The 26832-nt window shown below is 40.3% G+C and overlaps 1 protein-coding gene across 2 annotated transcripts in view; it reads right to left on the reverse strand.

Annotated features, from left to right (window-relative positions):
• Window positions 1-324: 324 nt before the first annotated feature.
• Window positions 325-26832, reverse strand: part of trim44 (tripartite motif containing 44) — a 37138-nt gene continuing 10630 nt past the window's right edge. For both annotated transcript variants that reach the window (XM_026364876.1, XM_026364875.1), the window contains exons 5-6: window positions 21886-21908; window positions 325-1746 (exon numbers count right to left, since the gene is read on the reverse strand). In XM_026364876.1, coding sequence (XP_026220661.1) covers window positions 1662-1746; window positions 21886-21908 — 108 coding nt within the window. In that variant the 3' untranslated portion in view covers window positions 325-1661. The remainder of the gene's footprint in view (window positions 1747-21885; window positions 21909-26832) is intronic.

Genomic DNA, 26832 nt, shown 5'->3' on the forward strand with positions numbered 1-26832 from the left:
GCTGAGAGTGGTCTCTGGCTTGTCTGGGTCTGCACACAACAAAATGTCTGACTTTAAATGTATCTGGAGAAAAGCAGAGCTCTTACAGAGTTTCCCTGTACCATCAACCCCTTTGTTCCTAAACCCCCTATTCTCAGCCCTATCCGGATTGGTGGCTGCTTTGATGAAAACTAGAAAAGGCTCCCCTTCATGAATTCTCTCTTTAAGCCACCTTATGCCACCATCCATCGTCACATGCCTTTAAGGTTTTTTGATAATAGCGTCTAGGATGATTGACAGTTTTCAGGTGTTTTGCAAGAGACAAATAACACAGGAACTGTTCTTAAAGTAGGGATGTGAATGTCATCTTCAACATTCAATCTAAGAAACTGTTTATTTATAGATTTCAGACAGAAATAGACAAATAATAACAAGAGAATACATCAGACAGCCAGACTCCTGTCTGCTGTTACACTAGAATAAAGTATGAGCTGTTGGAGTTATTTCAATAGGCTGCTGACACACAAACATTCTCCTTGCGTAGTTATACACCTTTCAGTGCATCTTAGTGCAATGCTGAAGTAATGCTGTTGTCAAACATGTCCTGCATATTAGAGGTGACACCTCTTTCAATTTGGAATTTAAGGCAACAGAATCAATCACATTAAAAACAAACTGCTGATAGAGACAGACTTGTGGCGGTACATCATGGATGACAGCGACGGTTGAGTGGGTCAAGGTAAAAAAAAGTGCACACGCTTTTCTGGACTGTAATCCGTCATGCGCTGCAGGTTGACCGGGAGTAATGAGCCTTTACATTACAGTGAGTAGAAAGCTGATAGATTGGGAGTGCTACTTTGCACAGTTAAATTACAGTTCGATTTTCACCTAACAAAGACTCAGCAACATTCACCAATCAATAGGTGTCAAAATGTCCCCCGCTACTGATAATGGATCTGACACACAGAAGGAAGTGCACACAAATCTACAAGCATAAAGAATTGGCGAGGTGGGTAGATGATGAAGAAAAAGCCGGGGTGAAGGCAACAGAATGGAAAACACAAGAGACAAGATTATAGAACAGAAGCTCGAGACACTTCGGTTTCCTTTGACATCAAAATATAATTCCCAGAACACCTATTTATCATATTGTCTCTTAACGATGTAAGGCATCTGACAATTTTTCCCTTTTTATGTCCGAGAGTCTGGAGAGTTTGTCAAGTTGACACAACCGAAGTGATACTGCAAATGGATGAAGAGTGAACTGCACCATATCGCAGAATTTCCCATTCCTGACATCTGCTGGGTTTAACAGTTGCTCCGCTCGGCTGCATACCCGGGCTTCCTCTCCGAGGCAGTCAGGCTCACCAGTAAGCCAAGGATCTGACTGGCTGTGGAAATTGAGCCTGATGGTAATTGATTGCACATAACTTGTGTGCTTCAATTAAAGAAAGTTAGTAGCTAGTGAGGAATTTAAAAAAAAGTTTGAGAGGCCGTGGCCATCCATATTTGTCACAGCACCCTTCTTCAAGGTCGGTTCACTGCCAGCAGGCACTGGGAGGGGAGGGGAGCGAGAGTAAGAAGGAGATGGCTGACAGAGAGCGGGCTGGCCTGACAGCTCAACAGGGCTGAAGCAGACACTGAAGGACAGCTGTATGTAGTAAGAGTTGGGTTTGGTGGAATTAGGGGGCATGGTCCATGGATGGTCCAGAATCACTGTCGTCAAAGTCCCGTGGATCCAAGGGGTCTGCCCTCGGCACTGGCAGCCTGAAAAGAGAAGAGTAGATATATCAGATCCCTTCGAATCCTCCGACTCTTTTCAGTTTCACAAACACCTGCATGCAACCACGCAAATACACACCCCTCATACACCATGTGCACACATTATAGAAATATAATAAACCTTTGTGAAATGCAATCAGCTTCAATCACGTTAGGCCCTAAGTAGAAATCATCCATTCTGTCGGTGTTATATTAGAAGCTCCGTGGTGACAGAGACAAAGTGATAGCTAAATTGCAGGGACCTGTAGCAATCTGAGCCTGACTGGGAGATTCAATTTCACTGGAGACAGTCTACACTAATCATATGCTCTAATTGGACAATGTCGTAAGGGTGATAGAGCATTGCTCCTGCCTGAGAAGCAACTCTCCCCCGTAACTTCCCTCATTCTTTCCTCTTCCATCTTTCATATTATTATATCTCCTAAATCTACAGTAACACTCTCCATTTTCAAAAGACTACATGTCAGCAATTTTTTAAATATGCATTTATTGAAGAGAAATGCTGTTTAATTCAAATGTTTTGAAAGGCGCATTTATATTTGTGGATTTACACTCATCTATCAGAGCCAAAATCAACAAAGAAGATTATTCCGCATACACATCTGATGTCATACTGATGTGACTTCTACAGGGAAAATACTGGGATGTAAAGGACAAGTTAACTGCAACCTTAAACTGACTTTGTTTGGATTAAAACTGTAAGCTATAAGCTAAACCTTTAGACACTGACAGAGCGATAGACAGGACTGACAATAATAATAATAACTGTTACCAAACTAAAGCTTTACAGAGAAGTTAATCTCACAACCCATATAAAGCAACAGGTAATTTTTATATTAAGTAATATGACTTCTCAAACGAGTAATTACAAACAATTTACACACAGATCATTTACTGAGCAGGAAGAAGTGATTTTAAATAGTTAGCTGTGGAAAAAAAAAAAAAAAAGAGCCTGTTTGGCAGAATCTGATCCATTCAAATCCAATATCATTTGGAAAGTCTAGAAGAGCTGTAGGGTTATTTTATCTTATGCTCATCCATGTGTGCAGGGCACTGAGAGGTGCTAGTGGAGGAGCCAGTGAACGTGCATGCCCTATGGGCGCAAAAACGCAGAAATGTAATTTTTAAGTCTGGAGAATTTTTTCAGACTATGCGCCACTGAACAAATGTCATAGATCTGAGCTGGTATCCAGTTCTTAAAAGACAGAGCACTAACATTTGATTCAGTTTTGCACTAAACACAAAATGTCATTACTTTTAAAAATAGTAGAGGCCTTTTAAACAAATCAACAATCAACAAGGATTAAACTAACCAAAACTTTTACCTTACGATGAGGCCAGGTTAAAAGGTAAAAGACTCCAAAGGTTATTACAATTCTTCCTGAGGATTTACACAATGAATATATAGCAAATCTTATGACAATCCATCCAATAGCCTCAGGTACTGGTTTCAGATTTTGTGAATAAATAGGATATTGCCTGTGCAAAATTCAGTTTTCTATAGGTCAGATTCCATTTTGTTAAAGTTCATGTTCAGTGAGCATGGATGGAAACTACTTCTATCCAAGCGGTTTTGTTGTTCAAAACAAAGATTCTGAACTTTTCCATATAGAAACTTTGATACTTTAAGTTAATTCCACATTAATCTGTTGATTGTTTGTGATTTCCACCCATCTATGCTTCTCTGAGACTCATCATTGTTCCACCTCAGCTGCCTCTGTTTCCCCTGCTCATGCTGTATGCAGCACATTCTTAAAAAAAAAGAAAAGAAACTCTACACATCGGTTCATAGGCAGCGATATTTTTCTGAGCGCTGCTCCCCGAGTATTCCTGTCTGACATACTTCTGTTGGCAGAAACAAAGACCTGCTTCCTCCTCCCTTCCTCCTGCACCTCCTCGAGGAGCAGATCATCTCAACAGGGTATCTCATCAAAGAGCAGCCACATATGTGCCCACAAAAATGCATGCTAGACACACGTGTACAGCTTTTACGCAGAATCAAGTTGGCTTTTGAAAACTAACTGCATAGTGGTCAAGCTACCTGTATGAACAACAGGTTAAATAATGCAGCAGCAACATAAGCAAATCCACGCACACACACACACTAACACAGCAGAAAAACATGCACACCTTGGCATCGAGTACCAGATTACTAAGTGCCAAAAGAAATGATGATGTTGGACAGAATGTATACACACACAGATACAGCGTTCGCAGCTGTACAGTTAGCATGGCATCTCTCTTAAGTATACATCAGAGACATTAATTATTCAACAGTGCTGCTTCCATTCAAAATCTTGGCAGTTACCTTTTGCACTTCAATCCACCACACAAACCTTATTCAGTATTCAAATTGTCTACGGCATCATACAAGCTGTTCACTCTTTGTTTTCAGAACAGCCCACAGAAGTCTGCACTGAGCTAGGCCCTGCACTCTCACACAGCTCCCTCCCGTCTGAGATGGTGTTTGGGGTAAAACATTGGCAGACTGATTTGTGTAACGCAACTGCATCTTGCATCTCCAGTCAACCAAAACAGTCACCCTGGTATTTGTACAACAAAAAAAAGTAAAAGTAAAAGTAAGGCCTCTACTATGGAAGCAAATTAACTACTTATATTTAGATGGTCCTTGGTAAGCCTTAAGACACATGGATGTTATAACTTATTTATTCCACCTGCAGGAAAAAGGCCATTACTTGAGAAGGAAGAAAAGACAGAGGGGAACATGAAACAAAATGTCAGTGGGTGGGTGATAAATTCCCTTCATGTTAAGCCCTTCCTTTGTTCTCTTTTTCTGTCTGTTGATCGTCCCTGGTCTAAGTAAAGGATCACTTTCCTATATGTGTGCCTGTGTGTCCTGATTAATGAGTTTTTTTCCACGCATGACTTATTCATAAGCTTTAACACAGTCGATGTATTATTGATCAGGACCGGTCACTGCCCCCTCCCCTTTGTGTGACCATGGCCTGTGTACAGGGGAGAGCTGAGATCTGGGAGACCTGCCACAGAGCTTTCTGTTGGGGCTGCAGGGAAGCGTAATGGCTGTGCTCCTAGTTGGTGGATAGACAACAGGCTTGGCTTGTGGGAATTTGAACATTTTGAGTGTTTGAAGGAGAGATAAGAGTTTAGATAGGACTGACAGAGGAGAACAAAGCTAATCTAACTAATGCTTCTTCTCTGAGTGAAACAAAAGTTTCTTCAATAGCCCTAAAATGAACCCATCCCTCATGGGAGAAAACCTCAGGCTCCCTGTGAGAAATAGACAGAAAAGAAAAGACAGAGACTGGAAGCATGCATGATGGCGCCTAGACTTTGACTTTTGTCTCTCTCATTCTATTCCTGTTTTGGCCTCAACCTCGTGGAGCTCTGTGGGAGATAGAGGAGGGAGGGGTTCTCTCCCTGATTAAGTTTGAATTCCCTGCTCTTGGCAGAGAAGCTGCAGGACTCCTAAGTCATCATCTGGAAACACTCTTGTGTGAATTATCATACTGCAGTAGCTTGGATATGCAGAATGGATTTGAGGTGTGTGTGTGTGTGTGTGTGTGTGTGTGTGTGTGTGTGTGAGCATACAAAAAGATGGTGAGTGAAAAGGGGAGGAGCTGAAGAGCTAACTGAGGATCGCTGATAAGGGGAGTGAGGATGTTCTTGATTAAGTAAAGAGGCTGAATACGCAGCACTGGTAGCAATCATTTGCAGGGGGAAATAACTACAGCAATTTGCATTAACAAACAGCAGTGACACCATCTAAGCATACTCCATCACATAAGATGGCAGAGCCCATTTCCCAGACCCCGGGGGCCTATAAGGTTTGGTCTAATGAGAGAAGATTCTTAATGGTAATTGATAGAGCCCACGAGGACAGGCTTGTACCCTTACTATCCAGTGAAGCAGTGCACTCTGCCATTACTTAAAGGAGTAAAATACGTTGCTTCTGCAGGATGATTTAACATTACAAACAGCTATGCAACAAGATACGATGGCGATACGGAAAGATAAAGGAGGGAAAATAGGAAAGCACAGAGGGTTAATAACATTAGGAAGGGAAAGTGGATGAAAACAAGCACTGATTTGTAGATGGCAACCCAAGACATGATGTAGGCTATTATGAGTAATAGCCTGTGCTAATGCTCTGCTGAATTTAATTGGCCATTGTCCTGGAAAGTTTTACATCCTTTTCGCCTTCGCTGTCGGCCAACTTCCCATCTTCTTTCTATAGATTTATGGTCTTTCCTTTCATCTAACAGCCCGGTGTAGGATGTCTAATTTACAAATAGCACCTGCATACAATTTTCATTAAGAGCACCTCTGTGAACTTTCCAACACTTTGCACCACAATAATCTTTTCAGCTAGAATTGGTATGGAGGTATGGATATATCCTAATGCGGAGCAATGTGGCTGGAAAACGAGAAGGGCAACAAAATGACACAGAGAGGTGGAAAAAGACAAAGAAGCAAAAGACAATTGATCGGAGTGTGGAGGGTGGTGGTGGGTGAGAAAACCACAATAAAGACAGGAGAGCATGCCTGTATAATAGGAACTGGATACTGGACTCAACTGAGTATAATTAGCTGTTCTTCTTAGGCTCATGAGGTCACTTGCAAGCAAGGAACAAAATCACCAACAGTGTTTTGATATCCGGCTCTACAAACCTACGCAGTGCAAAATTAGGTGTAGCTCCTTCAAACACAACATTGTTCATTATGGACCATTAAGATATTGGTTCTACTTTATTTTAACTCTGCATATAACCCTCATTTAAGCTATCGTATGGGAACAAAATATTAAATGTGTCATCTGTACTGCCATCTTGTCTAGTTTACCCTACTCTAGGTCTTTGTTCTCCATACTGGCACAAAATAATCTTGCACCATTCCAGCTCATTGAAAATGCAGCTACAGCCGCAAAGTGTGCTTCACTGGTTACCCGCTATTTTTGGAATTGACTATTTTAGAATCAAAATGATTACCTTCAAAGCATGACCGAGTCTGCCCCATGCTACATCACAGACCTTTTGACTTCATATGAGTTGCACAGTGTGTGATCACTAGATGAAGTCTGTCTGATTTGATAAAGTATACTGAAGACTAAGGGTAACCATGAGCTGCACTCAAGGCTCTGTGAGAATAACCCACCTCAAGAGATCAGGCTAGAGAGGTCAGATGTTTCAAGTCACTTTTATATTCCTTTTCTTTGTCTTTAATTATTCATCTTATGAGCAGATGTTTCTTTTTTCAATCCAAAAATAATTTTGAATTATCCAGAGAATCCTCTGGTAACATTTCCTGTCCTGTCATGGCAGAAAGAAAGATTCTCAGCAAGTGTGACAGCAGTTATTGAGGAGCGAGGACCCTATTAAGATTCTGTGGTGAGTGGCTGCTATGTGGGCACAGGTACTACCAGCTGTGCAGGTGTTGGAGGTGAATAACACAAAGGATGAATCACAGCTTGGTTTTATGACTGTTTCACTGATTTGTTTTTAAACCACTAGCAGACAACATCTGTATTTGATGCATGTTTGATTAATCAATGCTATTTAATTTTGCAATAAAAAATGCTCAGATTTACATTTACCAATTTGATTAGTAGTCTGGAGTTTGAATACGGCGTCACAGAACTCACATACCACCCACCTTGATGTTTTATAATGCATTTGCTAATGCTTTACTAATGATGTGAAAGAAAACGGCAACGCTGCTGCGACAGCGGCTCAACAGGGGTAGTTGCTTTATTTACATAGTGATTTATTGGGCAAAAGAGATTATTTTCCCCAGGAAATATAACTGCCTATGCTCATGAAATCCAGAATGGCTACAGCACACTCTCCACGCACTCAAAAATACGATAATGCTATAATTTAACACTTGAATCTAAATTGACTGCCTGATCAAGCCAAGAAAAGTGTATTCTGCTGTATCAATCATGAAGTGAGCAAAGAGGCTTTTTGTAATTACATTTCATTTTGGGAGTAAAACTCTCATAATATACTGTATACAAAATTAACTGTATCTTTGCTGGCTGAAGATCAATGGAAGAGGGTGAAACCAAACAACCAATGATTATATGACACACATTGTAAGCTGACTGGGTAAATACTACTGTACCAACAGTGTGTGCCTCTTACACAGTCATTGGTCCTTTCATACCATTCAGTGGGATTGTCTTACCACCAGTGGTTCTTTGCTAAATACTTAATCAGTTCATCTGAAAGCAGTAAAGAGACAAGGCACAACAAGAAGCAATGCATGATGGTACAGGTTAGAGGCTGCTTAATAAGACCCTTGTGTCCACTACAGCTTATTCATCCGAGCAGTGAGGATAAATCCATCTCATCATCCACTAGATGTATCGCCTCAAGTAAACCCCATTCAACCTCATGTTCATGCATGCTATTATTTCAAAATGTAGTCAGGAGGTGCAGTGCATGTACCACTGCAACCCAGGACTGCGTGCAGTCAACTTACTACATGTTGCATATATTACGCCTTCTCCTGCATACATACTGCGCACAATGAAGCAGAAGAGCCAGTGAAGCGGAATAAAATAGTGTGCTGGTGCTCAGCCAATCAGAATAATCATGCAGGTTTGTCTGTGCTGCAGCAGGTATGAGGCCTTGAAAGAATACAGCTGTTCCTCTATGAACTAATTTCGTGGTCACTTCGACATAGGTACCTGCTGTTAATCATACAGAGGAATTTAGATAAGGGCATTAAACCACTGTAAAGATTAAATCTTACATTGGGGCTTTTAGTGATTTTACAATTTCTTTGGCCATAGCAGACACGCGAAGAATTAAGGGAAATTAAAACTGAATAGCATCTGTGTTGTCACTTGATTTAGGAATATGACTGTGCTGGCAAGCACACCATAACCTTTAAAGCCCATTGTCACTGAGATGCAATCTGCCAATCAACAATTGCCCTGAATAGCACATCCCTGTGTAGTCACAGGACTGTGTCTTCCAATTTTGCAGGGCCATTAAACTCTTGGTTACAAATTAAAATGGCCTAGAATGACGTTAAGAAGATTCCTTAGAGGAGGACAAGGAGGAGATAATGGAATCACCTTAATGGTATCACTAAGAAATGAGTGCGAAAGGAGAGGACATGCTGGATGCAGGCTGCTAACAAGGCATTTGGTCTTCTGGAGGTTAAACTGTGTTTATCTGTTGCTATTAATTTTAAATACTTACAAATATCAACTGTCAGCCATAGTTTAAATACTTTTTAGTTTTACTGCTTTAAAATTCAGCAAAAATCAGAAATCTAGAAACATGTCAAAAATAAATGGCTCACGGGGGGCCAGTATTATTGCCTACTGTTGTGATACGATGAAAAATGTATTGTTTGCTGTTTGATGGTGGAAGGGACAAGAGAAAATTCTGGATTGGTGCTGCTCGAACTTTAACAACCTGTGCTCAGTTGACAGCAAACAAGAGAAGAAACGTGGCTCTCCAAAAGTACTAAAAGCTTAACTGATGCTTCTAAACCTAGCAACTGTAAATGAAAACACCGGAGCTAAAAGCTGAGCAAAATATTTTTGACCATTTTGATAAGTTGTATTGCCGTGAGTTGACAAAACATTATAGTTCCTGCTCATATACACTCAAAACTACTATTACCTGATTTTGTACTACAGGTCTGTGCTGAGCTTACATTCCCTTTTTATTTTCTGCTGTTTCCTGATGCAATGAAAAAAAGGTCTGTGGCTGGACCAGAAAGTCCTTGCTGAAATCAGATAACTTTCTTTGTCAGACAACTATTACAAGGTATTCAGAATACACAGATCACTCGGGTTTATCTTCCTTCATTATGCAGGTCTCTGGTCCGGAGATATCAGAGCAAAACTTAAGTTTCCTGCATGTTTATTATTTTTTTTTAAGACACAAACTTTAAATGCAGAATATGTCTTTGGCTTAAATTGAAATTTTTGGAGTATCTAATACGCCTTTGAAGTTTCAATCTCAAGCCCCAAATATTGAAGAAAAGAGAGAAAAACACACATTGGAAAGATAAACTTTTATCTGTCCTTCAGAAAGCACACAGCGTCAGCTTACAGGTAATGAATAGTGAGCACCTACGCCGCTCCACTCTCTCTTAATTCAAGACTTCCAATATTCCTCTCTCTCTCTCCCTTCTTTTCTGACTTGTTATTTTATTTCTTGGTCCAGTGTCTGTCTCTCATCATATCACATATCACAACAAGTTTTGTTGCCCCCCCCTCCCCCCTTCTTTTTTCTTCTTCTGTCTGTATCATTAGCCTACGCCCATATTGCCTTCCCTCTCCCCTCTTCCATTAATCCAGAGTCAGTAAAGGGAGCTCTTCCTAGCCAGATCTGCACAGACTGTCATCTGACCGCTGTGCTGGCTCCGTCGTAGGACCAGACAACCATTATAAAGACTGACTGGTCACAGCAGCGCCCACACACTTGGCAGGCTGGCAGACCTGACCCCTGTTGTCTCTTTCAAACAACTCTCTTCTCTACCAGCAGAACGCCGGCGCCACCTTAGTCAGTGAACTGCCCAGGTTCCCCAACTACTCCAGAATCTGGATCACTCAAGAGAGATTTTAAAATTACAAAGCTGTTCAAACCACAACTGGAACAACGATGCAGTTGTCGGCACTCTCCTTTATCTGAGATGGAGAGATGTCAGATGCGCATATGGCCAGAGAAAAAGAGAGGAAAAGAAAGTGTGCGTGTATGAGACAGAGAAAAACAGAGAGTCGAAGAACAGACTGGCTATTAGGCAAAGCCTTCTGTCACATAAAAACTCCCCCCTCCCCTGCATCCAAGCCATGTCATCCAAGCCTACAGTGTGAAGGACACACAGACAGACAGCCCAGAAAACCTGGGCTCCAGACTGTCACAGCTCTCATCTCGTCTGATAAAAGTCTCATATGCCTCATCCATCCCTCCGCACATTGTCCTCTGCGGAATGTTAAACACACTGTGGACTTCACTCACGGTGCGCCAGCATAAAGATCTTCCTCTTGCAGAAAACAAAAAGATGAACAGTTATAATTCGACCAAAAACAAAAACAAAAAAACTTTAAAGAAAAGTTCTAAATGTGCTTTAATACAAATGTGTTAGCATCAGACTCTACAGATGGTACTGCACAAACAAACTAGTTTGGGTTTTATTAGTCTGAACTCAAATTTGTTGTTTTGTTGCTGCAGAAGCAGCACACAGCAGTGCGTACAGCCTTGCAACACAGCCAAACACAGTGGCCTGACAGCTCTCCAGTGCTACTAAACTTTTATGTTTTCTAACACATCCTGTAAAACATGAGTCATAAAAGCTGGCGTGCTCCTGAAGGTGACTGCCCTTATCAGATATTTCATCTTCATGAAACTGTAAGGAATTTTACCATTTTAGGCATCTCCACTTATGTGAACCGAACTCACAAAAACATCACCAGCACTGATAGTTTGAGTGTTTTTTTTTCTAAGATGACCACTGATTCAAAAGCTAAAGTCATATATGCAAATTGGACGACGATCAGAAAAAGCAATTAATTTTTCATTGACACGCGTCTGTTCACAGAACAATTGTGGATTAAGGAGATTTTGTAGTGCATGCTGAATCTCCCATTAGAAACCTGGGGTAGTTAAGTCCCAACCAGCTTCTCATCCCTCTCTGGCCTATACTATAAATCTATGTGGTGACAGGGCTTGTCGTGAGGCTGTTGAATTAAACATACCAACGTTTGCACATTCCTCCTTCCCCTCACTGGGAGAACAACTGAACAGGGGGACAGATTGTGGACTGGGAGAGGGAGAGGGAGAGAGAGAGAGAGAGAGAGAGAGAGAGGTATCCTGACAACTGTCCTGCTAAGCCATCAAGACACGTTGTTGTGAAGCTGTCGCTGTGTCCAGCTGTGGAAAGTAGATGATTTCCAACGGTGTGTATGTGTGTGTGTGTGCCATTTCTGTGTTGACAGTTTATATGTGCGGTCAGAGGTTTGATAAGGCACTGATTCATTGCCCCTTGGTCCAGCCTTCCACTATCATCCTCCAACATCTCCACTAAGCTGAAATCAGACCTGTAATTCCACCCAAAGGCCAACACACTGTGATGCTCATGTATATATATATATATATATATATGTATGTGTGAGTGAGTGTGTGTGTGCGTGTGTGGTTAAAGGGGACAGAGTAGGTGAGACAGCGCGAAGAAGGCATCTGCGTGTGAAAGCATCTTCCTGCTCGTGTGGAGAGATGGTTGCCTTGTTCTTCCCATCTCTGCACTAATTACCCTAACTGCGCAAGTGTGTCTGCGTGTTTGTGTTTACGCGTGGCTTTAAAATGAATAATGAATGTTTATACACAGTGTGACATCTTTTGAGCACTTTTACTTATGTGTGCGTGAGCACTGCATGCAGGATAGGATGCAAGGCGAAAACTCTACAGATCTAGTATGACAATCTGCCTTGTGGATAGAAAACAGAGAGAAGAGCGCGTGTGAGAGCGATGAAGTGGGGAAGAGGGAGGGAGAATATGCAAAGAGTTTCCAGAGAACCTATTTTTCCTGTTTGTAAATGGGTACAATTCCCTGACAAGATACAAGACAGGTGAAGAGGGAGTTCTAATTACCTAGTCCACTTCCTGTTCTGTCTGTCATATCAGCTTTTGCCCAAGACAAATAATGTTCTTCTCAAATACAAACTAAACTCCCAAGCACACAAAGATTGCCTAAAGCCTGCAACGTCCCCGTCAGACCAATTAGCAACTGGTTGATTGACAGTTTCCTGAGTTGGTGATTTTAGTTGACAGCATTGTGATTTGTTAATAATTACAGCCCAGATGTCAAATGTTCAATACAGATAAGAAGTTCAGAAAACTACCAAAATAAAAGCAGGCCAGTGACTGTAGAGCCTCTTTATTTGAGAAAGAATCAAACGTCAACATTCATGCCGGTGCTATTTAAGTCATATTAATGAACTGTTTGCCAGTTCACCACTGTGGTCCACACTAAAAGATCACATGACACAAGATCACATGACCCGTCATGTACACACATTCTCAGTCTCCAGAGGATAAACTCTTGGACTTTTGTCGAAGCAGTCTCAACTGTGTTTAGTCTTTAGGGGTACATAGCGTTTGGTGGCATGCTAACATGCAAATGCTGCTAAACATCAGCATGTTAGCATTTTTATTTTAGCATTTAGGTTGAAGCGTGACTGCAGAATCTTGTTAAAATAACTTACTTTGGTTTTTACGGCGACAATTTAAACATTTCAAACAATCTTTGCCTCAATACAACATAAAATCAGCAGAACAAGTAACTTACAAAAAATGTTGCATCATGACACTAGACAATCTTTTATTGCTTTGTTATTCCTTGTTGCGGGTGTTATGAAAGTTAGACCATACTTTACAGTTTGACAGGCAGCACAGTTGAGTGGCTGTAAAATATTGCTCATTAATAAGAGACTGAGAAGAAGAAGGTCATTTCATTACCACTGGAGCAAAGCTGCATCTCAGCAGATGTGCTCTGACATATGATGGAGATAAAACATTTAATATCACATCTGCACCTTTGATGCAGCAATCTAACTCCTGCCATCTGATGACTTGCTCCCTCGCTGCGTTCGCTCAGTCACATTTGTCTCCCTTCTTCTTTTTGTCTTCTCACTTTCTGCCTATAAAATAATAGCGCGATAATGTGCACGACGCAGCACGCTATAGCACACATGGAACGGCCTCCAACAAGAGGAAGAAACTGTAATCAACACATTTTGATCCATTTTTCCTTATACTAAGTCTTTCTCTTAACAGGAGACACAAACCAACATAGGCTTCTATGACAATGCGATTATGAAATGGGACAGCCAGAGAAATCTGGGCGGATAATTTAATGAGCAGGTGCAGAGAAAAAGAATTAACTAGACAGGCAGGGAGAAATGGGTGCAGCACACGCCTTGTTCTGTATTCATAAATAATGAAATAGATAATAAGACATCAACACATTTTACGATGTGACATAAACATGACATGTTCTGCCTTAATTCACAGCCACAGAAACAGTAAAGGAATGCAAAAATGAGCTTGGTTCCTCAGTCTAAGTAACTCACTGGGCTACCTGGGCCACATATTAGATAGCACAAGGTTATCGGGAAGAGTATTTGTTGAAGCAGATATAACAAAATATGGACCACTAGATGAGATAAAATTCCTATACCAAGAAGCCTGGTGAAGTTTACCATCAGAGACTAACCTCTTGTTACTGTTGTATGCAGTGGAGCCTTCTGAAAAATTACCACGCTGGGCTTTCTTTCGTTTTTCATTCTTTTCCCTTCTGTATTACCAACCTGCCCAGAACGCTTATTGTAGCTTCCCCATATTTACGGTCCTTTCTTTCCCCCCCACTTACCTCTTCAGCAGTCATCTCACATCTTCCTTGCGGGAGTGGAAATGAATCTCTACAGGCTACACTGTATGCTCATTTAAACCTCAGCCTGGTTACAACATACAGTACCTGTGCTCAATTATATTTTCAAAATGCACCACTACAAATGTCGTCCCGTTATCGGTTTCTTTCTTGGCACCATTTTTATCTTGTGTGTCTTTATTACTAGGCAGCTTAAAGTGATGTTAATACACAAATGTCTCTTATTTTAACTTGCACAAATTCCCCCTGGATAAGAGTATCAGCCTGATATGTTAAATATGAATTGCAAAGGTTCTGAACCCATTACATTGTGATAATTCTAGCTTTTTTTCCCCATATTTTAAGGCAAAGTTCAACAACTGTGAATATTTAAAGAGTTCTGTGGCGCACCTTGTTAAATTGTTAAATCCTGCTTTCTTACCAGGTTTCATTCTCAGCAGAACAAGACTGACAATCGTTCTATTTCTCCAACTCTAAAGTCAGCATGCTGACACTGATCTCTGAATGAAAGCACTTCAGAATGCACACAGACAGAGAGCACAATATCAGTGCAAGTATAAACACACCTTTGCACACATGCAACAAGAACAGCAGCAGACAGGCAAGGAAAAGTTTGTGGTAGAGAGATGTATTTTATACACATGGATTAATAATCCATTATTCATAGGCACTACGGACTCAGAGCATCAACACTAACACAGCTGTAACCCGATTCTGCAGCACTATAGCCTTGAAATCATCACAGACACTTAACACAGACTTTCTACTCTCTGGGTCAACACCCACAGCACTCAGCATAGCTCTCAAATCTATCTACAGAGCGGATCAATACTAGAAGCACTCTTAAAGCCCTGGTCAAACCTCTATACACTGTCTCCCCAGCTCCCAAAGGCCTGTACTGCTGGAAATGAACAACTATTCAGTGCCAATATAGCCCAGCCCTGTTCAAATCCAAAAATTCGGAACTCAAACTTATCCCCTATGAAGTGAAATAGCAGATCAAAAGAAGGTGTTTGTTTCAAAATACTTTCATACCGGCCATGTCTGCTCTGCAAAATTACATTCTTGCCTGCCTAGTCTTCTTTGCATTTTGACAGGTAGCACACATTTTTGATTCACACTCGCTGCTTTAATAGGATATTCAATTAGACAGCTTCCATTTCCTATCTTGCTCTTTGAACCATCATACGGCACTGGAAGGTTAAGATGGACTCTAGAGACTCCCACATGCCAAAGTAAAATAGATAGTGCTAAAACAATCCCGACTTTAAATCAGGGGTGTTTTTTTTGTAGGTAAATTACCTCATTGGTATTCAGGAGCAGTTTCAGGAGAAGCAAATAAGTGCCATTAGTCATCACAAAATACAAAGCAAACAGAAATTCACACATAGACACACAACTACCTATTTTCTCCTTTTATCTACTCATTTTCTCCCTTTAACACCTCGACACACATCCCTTTTTCCCACATTGCTGACAGCTGTTTGATGTAAGTCATGCTAGTGTCGACCGTCTCCACGAAATACACGTGCATGTGCCCACACACAAATGAGTGGCATCTTCAAAAAATAAATAAATAAAAAACTGAGGAAACGTTGCGTATGCGGCATGAATAATGCATGCTTATACTTTCTTATCATCTAAATGCATGTCTCTCTATTTGTCAGTTTAGTTTGTTTGCTCTGCATCCATTTGGGACCTCAGATCCACCCCTGTGGAATGGTGATGGCCGACAGAGAGACAGAAGACGAGAGAGAGAGAAAGATAGGAGAAGAAGAAGAAGAAGAAAGACAGGGGTGGTGTGTTAATGAAGAGGTTTTAAGCAGAGCCATAACATTCTGCTGGGCCTTTCACAAAAATGCACAGAAAACCAGATATATCTTCCTGAAACATTTTAAATTATTAAACGAGGGCATGTTGGTGCGCGCACACACACACACACACACACACACACACACACACACACACACACACACACACACACACACACACACACACACACACACACAGGGACAAAGGCAGGGCCTGTGGTGGCTCTTTTTGTAGCAGGCAGTATAAATATTTCATTAGAGAAAATGCAGCTCCCTCCCTCCATGCCCCCATCTCTGGGCTCTGTTCCGTGTCCTCTGGCCATGCTCCCCCAACACCTCCCTGCTTCACACTCAACCCATCTATTTGACCCAGTGAAGGACAACAAGCTCAGACAGACAGATAAGCTGTGTCCCCACAGTACCCCCGTCTCTTCCCTGTCAGCCGAACTTTTCCTTGGATGGTGTGTTTATGAGAATGTACACCGTGACTTGGGGTGGTATACAGCCTTCACTCAGCGAGTCACGGTGAGTGAAGGTTGCGAGTGCCACATTATCCTTCACTGTCAATAGGATTGCAATCATGGGTTTGATCAAAACTTACAGCAACATGCAATAGATATATCGAGGTGTCAGAAGGTCAAAAAAACATGGCTACAATGTGGAAATCAAACACCAAGTAATTCCCTGAAGACCCTCCTTTGCTGCAGCTGATCACACTGATCTGAAACCAGCTCAGTTTTCTATTGATGTATACAAAAACTGTAGCAAGAAAGACATTTTTTTTTGTTTTTTGTCAGTCAAAGTAGCTCTAGTCCACACATCCAAACTAATTTCCTCAACAAGACTCTAAGTATGCTAACACCTGAGTTGTTTGAAGTAGTTTAATACAAGAGGTTCACATACTTCTTCCACTAGCACTATGAGGTTTTTATGATTGTTCTCAATAAAGACATGGAAGATTGGAATTTATTTTTTGTTATTATTTTAGGCACATTATATTTGTTAATACTCTTGACTTAAATTAAGATCAAATCACATTGTATGACAAATGAATGCAGAAAACCATAAAATTCCAAAAGGTTCACTTTAAGGTTAATTTTACTGTCAGATACATTTAGGAACATCCTGCTGAATGTTTCTGTGAGTTGGGCAGAAATATAGTTTGATGTGCGATGTTTGTTCAATACATTACAGCCTGCCTGATAGCTGATCCAGCTGAGCCATCTACTTAGAAAAAGACCTTCCTGCAGATAATGGCTCAGAGTAAAGGACGTCAAATGTCTCTAATAGCAAATTTCGATCAAGGGCCAAGCGTGATCATATGGTCTACCCCTCCCCTCTGAGTTTGGAGTGTTCGGGAATGTGGTGCTGAGCTAAAGTGAGGGTTTGATAACAGTTGTATGCTGAATAACAAATGTAAACGGTTATGGTTGGGTTTGGATTGTATCTTTTACAACCTAAATGTGCTTATGGAACAATCACAGGCAGCTTTCTTATCCTAAAGAAATGCTGGGAAAGAAGCAGAAGCATGCAGTTCATGAAAGAAAGATAACCCCATGCTGAGGCTGTTCCAAATTTCTCCAAGCCTATATACCAGGATAATAAACAGTTACTGGAAGGGTTTAGCTGAAGCTATTGCTGCAAAGAACTGAGTGATTGATGCAATAATTGGAAGGAACCTGTTATAAGTGCTATGCTCCCCAGTGGTCTTTACCATTTTAATATGATTACACTGTGTGCTTTCTATGCTCAGAAGGCCTCTGTAGTTCGCAAACAAACAAACTTGCACCTGCATATTGAGATATAGAAGCTTTTGTCTTCGTATGGATTTACTAATCATGAAATAGTTTGGACTGAAGCTGACATCCAAAGTGTATTATTGGTGAAGTGAGTTTTATGGTGTTCAGATAGACGAGTTATTGTCAACTAAAGCGTCCACATTTCTAGCATCAGTAATTTATTTTAATACCTTCATTTGTTATGTATACATATAGCAGTTTTTCTCTTGTAATTTTCTCTTTCTTCCTCAGTGGTGACATGTTTTTATATAGCAGGCCCTTGGGTTTCACAGACTTGTAGTTCTTATTTCTTCACTCGTCTGTTTTAATAATTTCTATCTGCAAATAAAACAAAAGGCAGAGTCCTGGAACAAAGTGAGTAACTACAATATGTTTACACCATGGTTGACACAAATGTGCCCCTTAAAATCCTGGTGCTGGACTTGATTCATTATTTGATTCCTGTGTGTCAGGCACTGTGTCAATGTGACCTGCATTGCATATGACTACACAGTATGTAAATATATTAATAAAAGCTATTAACAAAACATGATCACCATTTAGCTACAAGCTTAAAGTATTTTTTTAGTGCCTAGAATCAAGAGCTTTTAATCACTATTTGCATTTTATAGAGCTACTCAAAGGGTACAGACAAGACAGTGTTATAAAAGGTAGCTACAATATGTGTTTTATTTAAAAAAGAGTGTGAACAGAATTAAGCATACAATGACTGTACTGCTAAGAGAAGCTAAGTGCTAAGCAGTTCTGTTTTTCATAGAATTATATATTTTATCTTCTTTGCTATACTTTACACGGTCAAATGACAGAATATGAAAGCACACTGGAAGACTTAATGTGGGAGGCAAAGAAAGCAGCAGGTTGCATCTCAGACGAGACCCAACTTAACTTTTGCTTCCAAAAATATGAAGAATCACTGCTTTTGAATGTTAAACTATACCAGTGTCGACTGTTACCTGCATTTATATATATATATATATATATATATATATATATATATATATAATTTACATTTCAGGTAGGCAGGAAAAAAAAGCCAAAACATCAGAAATACGTCAGGTTTTATCTTTTTACTGTTTCTATTTTAGTGAAGAATTTAGAGCTATGATACATAAAGAGAGAACTACACTATTCCCCCAATTTAACTACCTTACACTGTAATTATGCTCACAGTCACACAACACTGCGAAATATGAAACTAGAACAGTTTTAAAGAACTTTTAAGAGCAGTGATTCCAACACTTTGTTCAAAAGAACAAGCATCATGTCTGGCAAACATCACGTTAAAGGACGAAAATCACTTATTGTTTCTCTTGACTAATACATGATAGTGTACATATTACTAGCATGTTACAGTATCAGCCAAGTCATTATCATCATTAATTATAAGGGTAGGTGTTTGGTTTACAGCTGTATGCTCATAACTGTAATGCATTTATTTCAATAACTCGTATAATCATAAAGATTAGAATGAAAATACTTGACTAGTCCTTTGAGGAGTGCCCCAGTGACTTCTTCTCGGTGGTTAAAAGTCCAGATCTCCCAAGCTACAAACTTTTAGTAGTAAAATCCAAAAGACAGAGAAATACTTCTACATGCCTGCTAAAAATAAACCTTCCCATGTCCCAATTGAACACCAAATTTAAGTCTAGTGAGCGGAATTCCTTAGTGTGCATCTCTTTTTCTCTCATTGACTGTCTCGCTGTCTTTTCATCTATTTCTCACTTAAGCACCATATCTCAAGAGACAACATAAAAGTGGCTTTCTGGAATTAAAGCCGTACTGCAGCAATAAGCCTTGTGTGTGCGTGTGTATAGACACTAGGCTGACATGACATGCTCGTCTCTACTGATCAGCACCTATGGTGTCTCTATACCATGGCCCAGTGTCATCACCGATGACTCAGGCTGCAAAATGTGAAAGCAAATGAATGGTGTGTTAGTCCGTGGCACCTTACACCATTAGGCACATTATTTAATGTACTGTGCATATACACACAAATGAACACAAGCTGATGATTTCTGAACGGTTTACCACATCTAGATTGTGTCAAATATCATTCCGGTTTTCCATTTAGGAGAGTCCATACACACAACTGCAAATGAATACGCCCAGATGTATAAAAGGTGTAAGTAAGGATAGGGGTTGCAGGGGAGTTAAGGTGGTTTAAGCTGAGGACTGAAGGAATCACAGTGACATTTGCAATGCATCACATTAGAGCCTGAAATGTGACAAACGGGCTGTGGGGAGTAAGACAAAATTTACATTGAGAGGAGGACAAACCTTGGCGGGCATAAAGTACCCACTGTATGTGAGGAGGCCTGAGGAGAGGTGAGGGATCGTATCGATGAAGAAGGCAGGTAAAATGTGTGTGGGTATAGGATTGTGGTCCTGTGGGGGATGCTCTGTCTACGGCAGCGATATGGGGCTCAGACAGCGGATTAGTGTTTCTGCTCCATAATCAATTTGCTGTCTGGATCCCATTGCACATAACCATAAACATCCACTCCTGCAAAAATCTCCCTCCTCCTGCTCCTTCTTTCTCCCTCCACCAATTTCTACTGTTTGCTTCCCCTTCAAACCTCAATCTCTGTCACTGAACCAATATAATAATACACCTTACTTGTTTTTTTTTTTTTCTAATAACCTCTTCACACCTTCTCTTCTCTTCTAATTTCTTTTCAAAAGCGGTGTCATTTTGCACTAGCCACACTACATTCTGCACCAAGTGTAATTTAGGGCAATATGAGCAACTTTGGGAGTAATTATGTCAGTGTGTGTGTGCATGTGTGTGGAGATGTAGACGTTAACCTTGACCAAGGGCACTATTAGCTCCATCTCACCCTTGGGTCCAAGCCTGGCGCCATCTGCTCCAGAGCTTAAGGGTCATAATACTGGCTGACCAAACGAAAACTTAATACATGTTGGCACTGTTCACCAGCCCCGGCCATGACTTTCTTTGGTTATCAAAGGCACGGCATATTACACTCTAGAGAGGGAATCTGCTACATCTCCCACAAGAAATGCCACAATATCAGCTGCGCAAAGTGAAATAAAAAATTCAATTTCTGTTTACTTTAGAAGAACCTGCAAAAGAAAAAAATAATCAAAAGTGCACTTTGTGGAACATAGAACTGTTTTTGTATTTAACTTCATTTAAAGTAAAGTTTCAAAAGAAATTAGGGTATTTTCTCAGAGGACAAATATGCTGGCATTTACTGAAGGTGTCTGAATCTGTAAGATGTGTGTATATTTGTGTGTTTGAGCCTGCAAAGGGGAGGAGTGCTTTTAGATGATTTGCAGAATGCCAAGGGAGAGATCTAAGGAGAGAGGCAGAGACAGCAGGTGGTGCTAGAAGCGCTCCTTCTGTGGGTGAAGGAGGCAGAGGTTTTTCATGTCAACAGATCAATAAGTGCGAGACTGGAAGAGGACTATCCATTTCAGATTGTCTGACACAGACAGAGATAGCTGTGAAAGATGTAGTCTGGACACAAAATGACAGAACTGTACCAGCTGAAAAAAAGAATATGGCTGCATGTGTTCAGTCCAATTTCTCACTCTGCTTTACGCCTGCCCACAAGCTCCGGGATAGTAGAAATGTAAAGAATGTGCTGTATCAGAGATTGAGACTTGACCTGACTAATTGCACAACAACTTGTCTTAACACAATTGCGTGCACAGAAACACACACATAACCAGGGCTACAGCCTGTCCAGCTACCGTCCACAGCCCTCTTAATGGACCAAGCACATTGTCACCTTGATTTTAGCAAGCACACACATATCAGAGGTACTAATTGCTTTGCTTGGGAAATGACGTGACTCGCATGTGACCCGGTTGGTTTGGAGGCAAGGGTTGATATGCATAGCTGATGCTGTGTCTGTATGAATGTCTAAGTTGTTGGGAAGAGTAATCAGAGGTTAAGTGTTAACCTCGTTGTGAAAAAGCAGACTTGGAGAGATGTGGGTACATATATATGTATGTGTTATTATGCGAGATGAGTACTTGTCAGTCTCATGGTGGCTGATGGCACAAGGACCCGAGTGCAGAGGTTCTGAAGAGCCCTTAGTCACAGCTAAACTATCTTGCTATAAAAAGGTGAACATGAATCATACTGGCAGTCTTACCTTGGCCTGGCCTCAATGTCGTGCTGAAAATGAGAGGGGGGGGGAGAGAGGGAGACAGACACAGGATAAAACAGATTTAATTCTTCTGCACAGGAGTAAGCAACAATAATAAAAACTAAAAGTTAAGCAGCATAATTTTAATCAACTTGGCTCCAAATCTGAGCAATTAATTTGCACTTTCATCCACCACAGCTCATGAATACAGATATGTATATTCATGAGCTTTTAAAGGAGCAGTCTGGAACAAAACACCAGGCGTTCCATTTTGATTGGCGCTTCAAAGATTTTTCAATGTCAAAATGATGAATGTGATTTGACAACTGCCAGTAAGTTACACTTATTTTAAAATGACAAGAAAAATGTTTATTCATTTGCCAAATGCTCAATGTATTCATATTTCAAATTTGGTTATTTCCTGTACAGTGTAAGTGTAACATGTAACATTTAAGCTATGAATTTATACGCAGAGCAATGTCACACTTTTTGTCATGCACTACTCTACTACAGCCCAACTGCTTGTTGGTTGTTTTTCAGTCAAGAGGACCTTGAACAAAATACAGCCGCTATTGTTACCTTTAATATTCTGCCCAGTGCTGGCAGTACTGTTGCACCGGACCTTGACAACCAGTGGCAAGATGGCTGTGCCAGAAAGGGATTTTGACACTGTGTAAATAACAACATCTTGAAGGCAGTGGCTCCTTGGCAGCACAGCAGATGAGAGGAGAGCTGACGAGTGGAGCGCTGACTGCCTGTCTGCCTCACTGACTGAGATTTGGACTCTAAATTTAATTAGCTCCAGATCTGGACAAACCTGTAGTTTCAAATACTGGAACTCACTGAGATTTTTCTTTGTTTACCTTGTCGAACACTTCAGCAGACTCAAAAATCAATTTGTGAAATCAGGGTGCAAAACTGACATACACCAAAGAAGCCTTTGACTGGTTGCTGCAAGACTGCTTCTACACCAAGTACATATTTGGAAATTTCCTTCTGTTTCTCTGCTGCCCGGTTGGTTAACTGCCTTCTCATGAGTGCAGCAGGTTTAAGAAACCCAAGGAGAAGAAGACACAGTGCAATATTCTAAAGTCCAAGTCTGCTTTAAATCTGTAAATCCAGTTAGGTGTTCTTCATATAGCTAATTTTATGTGGAAAAACACACACAAACACACAAACAAAGGGTGGCATATTTCTATGAAAAACTAATAATGTTACTCAATAAAAATATTATGGAGTCAATAAGTATAATTAGGTCTTGCAAATTATTCTTAAATGGGCAAATGCTACACTAGTAAAATATTTCCATTTTCAGTAGCTTTATTTATACTACTGTAAATCAATAAGACTCCTGAAGAGAACACACTCAACAATGAACTTATTCTATCATTAGTAGTATCTGGGTCATTCCAGGTGATTCAAAGAAAATGCCTGCTAAATGCACAATATACACTGTTACATTAAGTAGCTGTTGACTAATTTATGCATACTGTATTTCTTTCATATTTCTTTTGATTACATTATATTACAGCAATGAAAATGTTACGCTGCTATAGTCCCAGTTGTGTGCTTTGTTTTCATTTGGTCAAATTAAGCCTAGAGTTCTTTAGAGCCAAGAAAAACAGGGTTTGAAAGAAGCTTATGCGTATTAAGCTTTGTTTTGACTGTAATTGCCAGTTAACAGAGAAAAATCATACCTTGAGGGCTCAATAATAATAGCTTCAACATTTCCTATATTATTCATGTGCTTTAGGGCAATTCAGTCAATAAGTGGACAAATGCAAACAAATGGTCTCTCAGAGCAAAGAACAACACATACTAGTGCCAGTCAAAAACAGATGCAACGTGAAGCCATTCCATTCATAATTTAAAAACAATATCGACTACACAGAATTCTGTGTTCTCGAGCTTTTCAAATAAGAGACAAACTTTTCTCAAACAAGTGCTCAACAAAGAAGCAAACAACAAAGAAAAGAAGTTTTTGAGAAAGACTCAGCCAACCAATCAGTTAGAGAGATTTCAATGATTTCTGCTTGATTAGTACATTTTGCATCTTTCTTATTTATTGTAATTCAATGAAAAACCTGAAGGGCTGTGCATAGCATAGAGAAAACTGGCAGACAGTAGGAGGGCTGGGTGGAGCAGGGTGGATTAATTTTCAGTCTCAAGTTGCATTTCGTAGCTTTAAACTAGTATTCTTAAGCTCACTTAAAACAAATGATTCAAATAAGATTAAGATTTCATAGTGAAAATGTAGACAAAAAAATAATCAAATATATGTACAGAAATACACTGAAGTGCATTGGAAAAAGACCTTAACACAGTGCCTAGCGTACTTAAAGGTAAAGCCACTGGGCAAAAGGCTGAGTTGTTGCACATCTGCCTCTGAGTAGTTCACTATGACCTGGGTTACGACCAAGTCAGGGTTGGGGCACTGGTGCAGACTCCCACAGCCTGGCTAATGAGGCATCTTGGCTTTGTTTTCATGCTAGGAGTCCTCTACAGCTTAAACACTATTCAGCCTTCGCCTTTGTTTTTCTCAAGAGAGCCCCTGACTACAGGAGCCTTATAGAGACATAAAAACATAATTAGAAAAAATTCTGTACATACCTTTTTATTCCAGACTTCTCTTTTTAGTGTTTGTGTGTGTGTTATAAATAAATGTGTTATTCTCTCTGTGTATCTTCATACTGTAACTGTTTTAATTGGGACAAAACTTTCTGTGCTCATTTCAGGCTCTACATTCTGCCCAGGCACATATTTCTGTTTTTTAATTACTGCACAGTCATCAGTGCATGTTCAAGTAAACACAGTGCAATGTTGAACAACTACAAAAAAGCATATTAATGAATGTGCGGAGACTGACAGTTTTGATAATAAATTAATTCAGACAAAAACTCAAAATATATCCTCACTGTGGCTCCACTTCATTGGTCAATTTTCAGAATGTTTTTTTCCCATTTCTTCTGACCCTCATTCGTGTGTGTGGGTGCATTTGTGTCTATACCTTTCTATTCATGTGCCTGCATTTAAGGAAGATGGAAGATTAGTAACACAACCAGTGGTAATTTGTTTGTGTGGCCTTACGCAAGAAGACTCACCTCAATTATGTGGTTTATTCTTTGGGGGCCGGTTTAAAGGATTGACTTTTACAAAGGTGTGACTGATTGTAGTTCAGTGTGCTTTCGGTAGACACTGCCACTGTCAGACAGAGCATAACTCTAAGAGTGAATGAGCAAGTACAATTCATGTTTGAGTAAGTTGTTCTCTGGATCCACAAGGATCTGCATAAAAATCTTGCATCAAAGAGACAAAAAAATGCTGCAGGTGGATTTGATGCTATTCCTCCTCCCAGCCACTGTTTTGGTAACCCAACATTCATTTAGTGTGTAACACATTCTCGGGGCTACATGTATAACTCAGCCCAAATCGCTTTGATTTGTGTGCACCCAGATACAGTACACACAGCAAGATAGACAGTTGCAGGGTAATAGAATTGCTGCACAAGCCCCCACTTCAAATCTCCAAATAACAGAGGCTGATTACTTCAGCAATAACTAACACATGAGAACAAACAGGGTAACCATCAGCGTTCAGTTAGAGCCTTAATAAACCTAGTACAACATGGATTTATTTTTCAGTTAGAAAAGCAATCTGCACATCAGCTACCACCATTACTGCAGCCCCCCTGGTCCAGAATAGCATCGCCGGGGAACACTCAAGCCTCCTTTCTTGACTGTGGTGTAGTATAACAAGTGACAAATGTACCACTGGGATATTTTAATTTGGGGCCTATAAGCAGTAAAAGCCTCCTCTTCAATGTTCAAATGAGAGATGAGGGAGTGAAGTGCTGCAGAAACTGAAGTGGCTGTAAGGGAATGGCTGTGTTTATGTGCATGCAGATATATACATCATAAACTGGAACTGCACAAAAGCACTGGTGTGAACAGTCCTTTGGCATGAGAACTTTGACTAACAGGCTAATGGCAGGCTGGTATTTAAATTAAAAGAACTGTGTTCCCAGTTGTTGGGTGAGTAAATGGCAAATACTGTAGCCAAAGGACAAACATAGCAGCTCAGCACTTATTTTCATCCGACTACTTGTATCATGACATATAGCTGACTACAGGAAACTGCATTTCTCTACATGAACATACTGTATGTCTGGATAAATACGGCCTGTGCATTCAACTGGAACAAGCGTGTGTTATAGCGGCACTGCCTCCATTTTGCTGTTAACAACAGGTTCCACAGTGATTAGAAAGACAATCCCTTTGGTTGAACGTGGATCAAGTCTACGCGGAAGCAAGCATCCACCCTGCAAAGATATGTTCAAGCAAAACAATTGATATCACAGCGAAAATATGCAGGCAGCCTGTGCCAACAAAGACAGGAAACATAACCATTTGAACCATTTGATCTCACCAACCCTGTATAAATCTGTGCTCCCAGACCACTGGGATATTGTTCTGTTAGACCACGGTGGTGGTGGTAAATCTTTATCTGCATAAACTTTATGCAGCATTCATTTCTAAACTGAATATATCACTTTGAATTATCATATTTTTAAGTTAGGCTATCCCATGATTCAATAAACCAGGTTCATTTGCCAGCGGTGATCAATTATCAATATGAAGCAGGCACTGTTAACTTGATCAGCAACAAAACAGCTTTGAGCTGGCTGGCAAATTGTTTGTAATTGTTTATTGACAAGAGCAATAGCATTGCCTTTTACAGGGCTGCCCTTAGTATCAATGCTGGCAGTGGAAGTCTGTGTTCAAAGTTTAGATTAATTATTTACCCTGGTTGTTGTTTCAAAGTGCTCTCAGCAAACTGCGTCACGTGATGTTGTCATTTAGGATGCGAGTTCAGCTGAAACTGGTACTCTATATAAGTTACTTGGTCCTCAGTTTGAAACCAACTTCCACCAACTGAGCTTGTGCGACATTATTA

Source organism: Anabas testudineus, chromosome 6 (assembly GCF_900324465.2).
Source record: "Anabas testudineus chromosome 6, fAnaTes1.2, whole genome shotgun sequence".
NCBI classification, from domain to species: domain Eukaryota; kingdom Metazoa; phylum Chordata; class Actinopteri; order Anabantiformes; family Anabantidae; genus Anabas; species Anabas testudineus.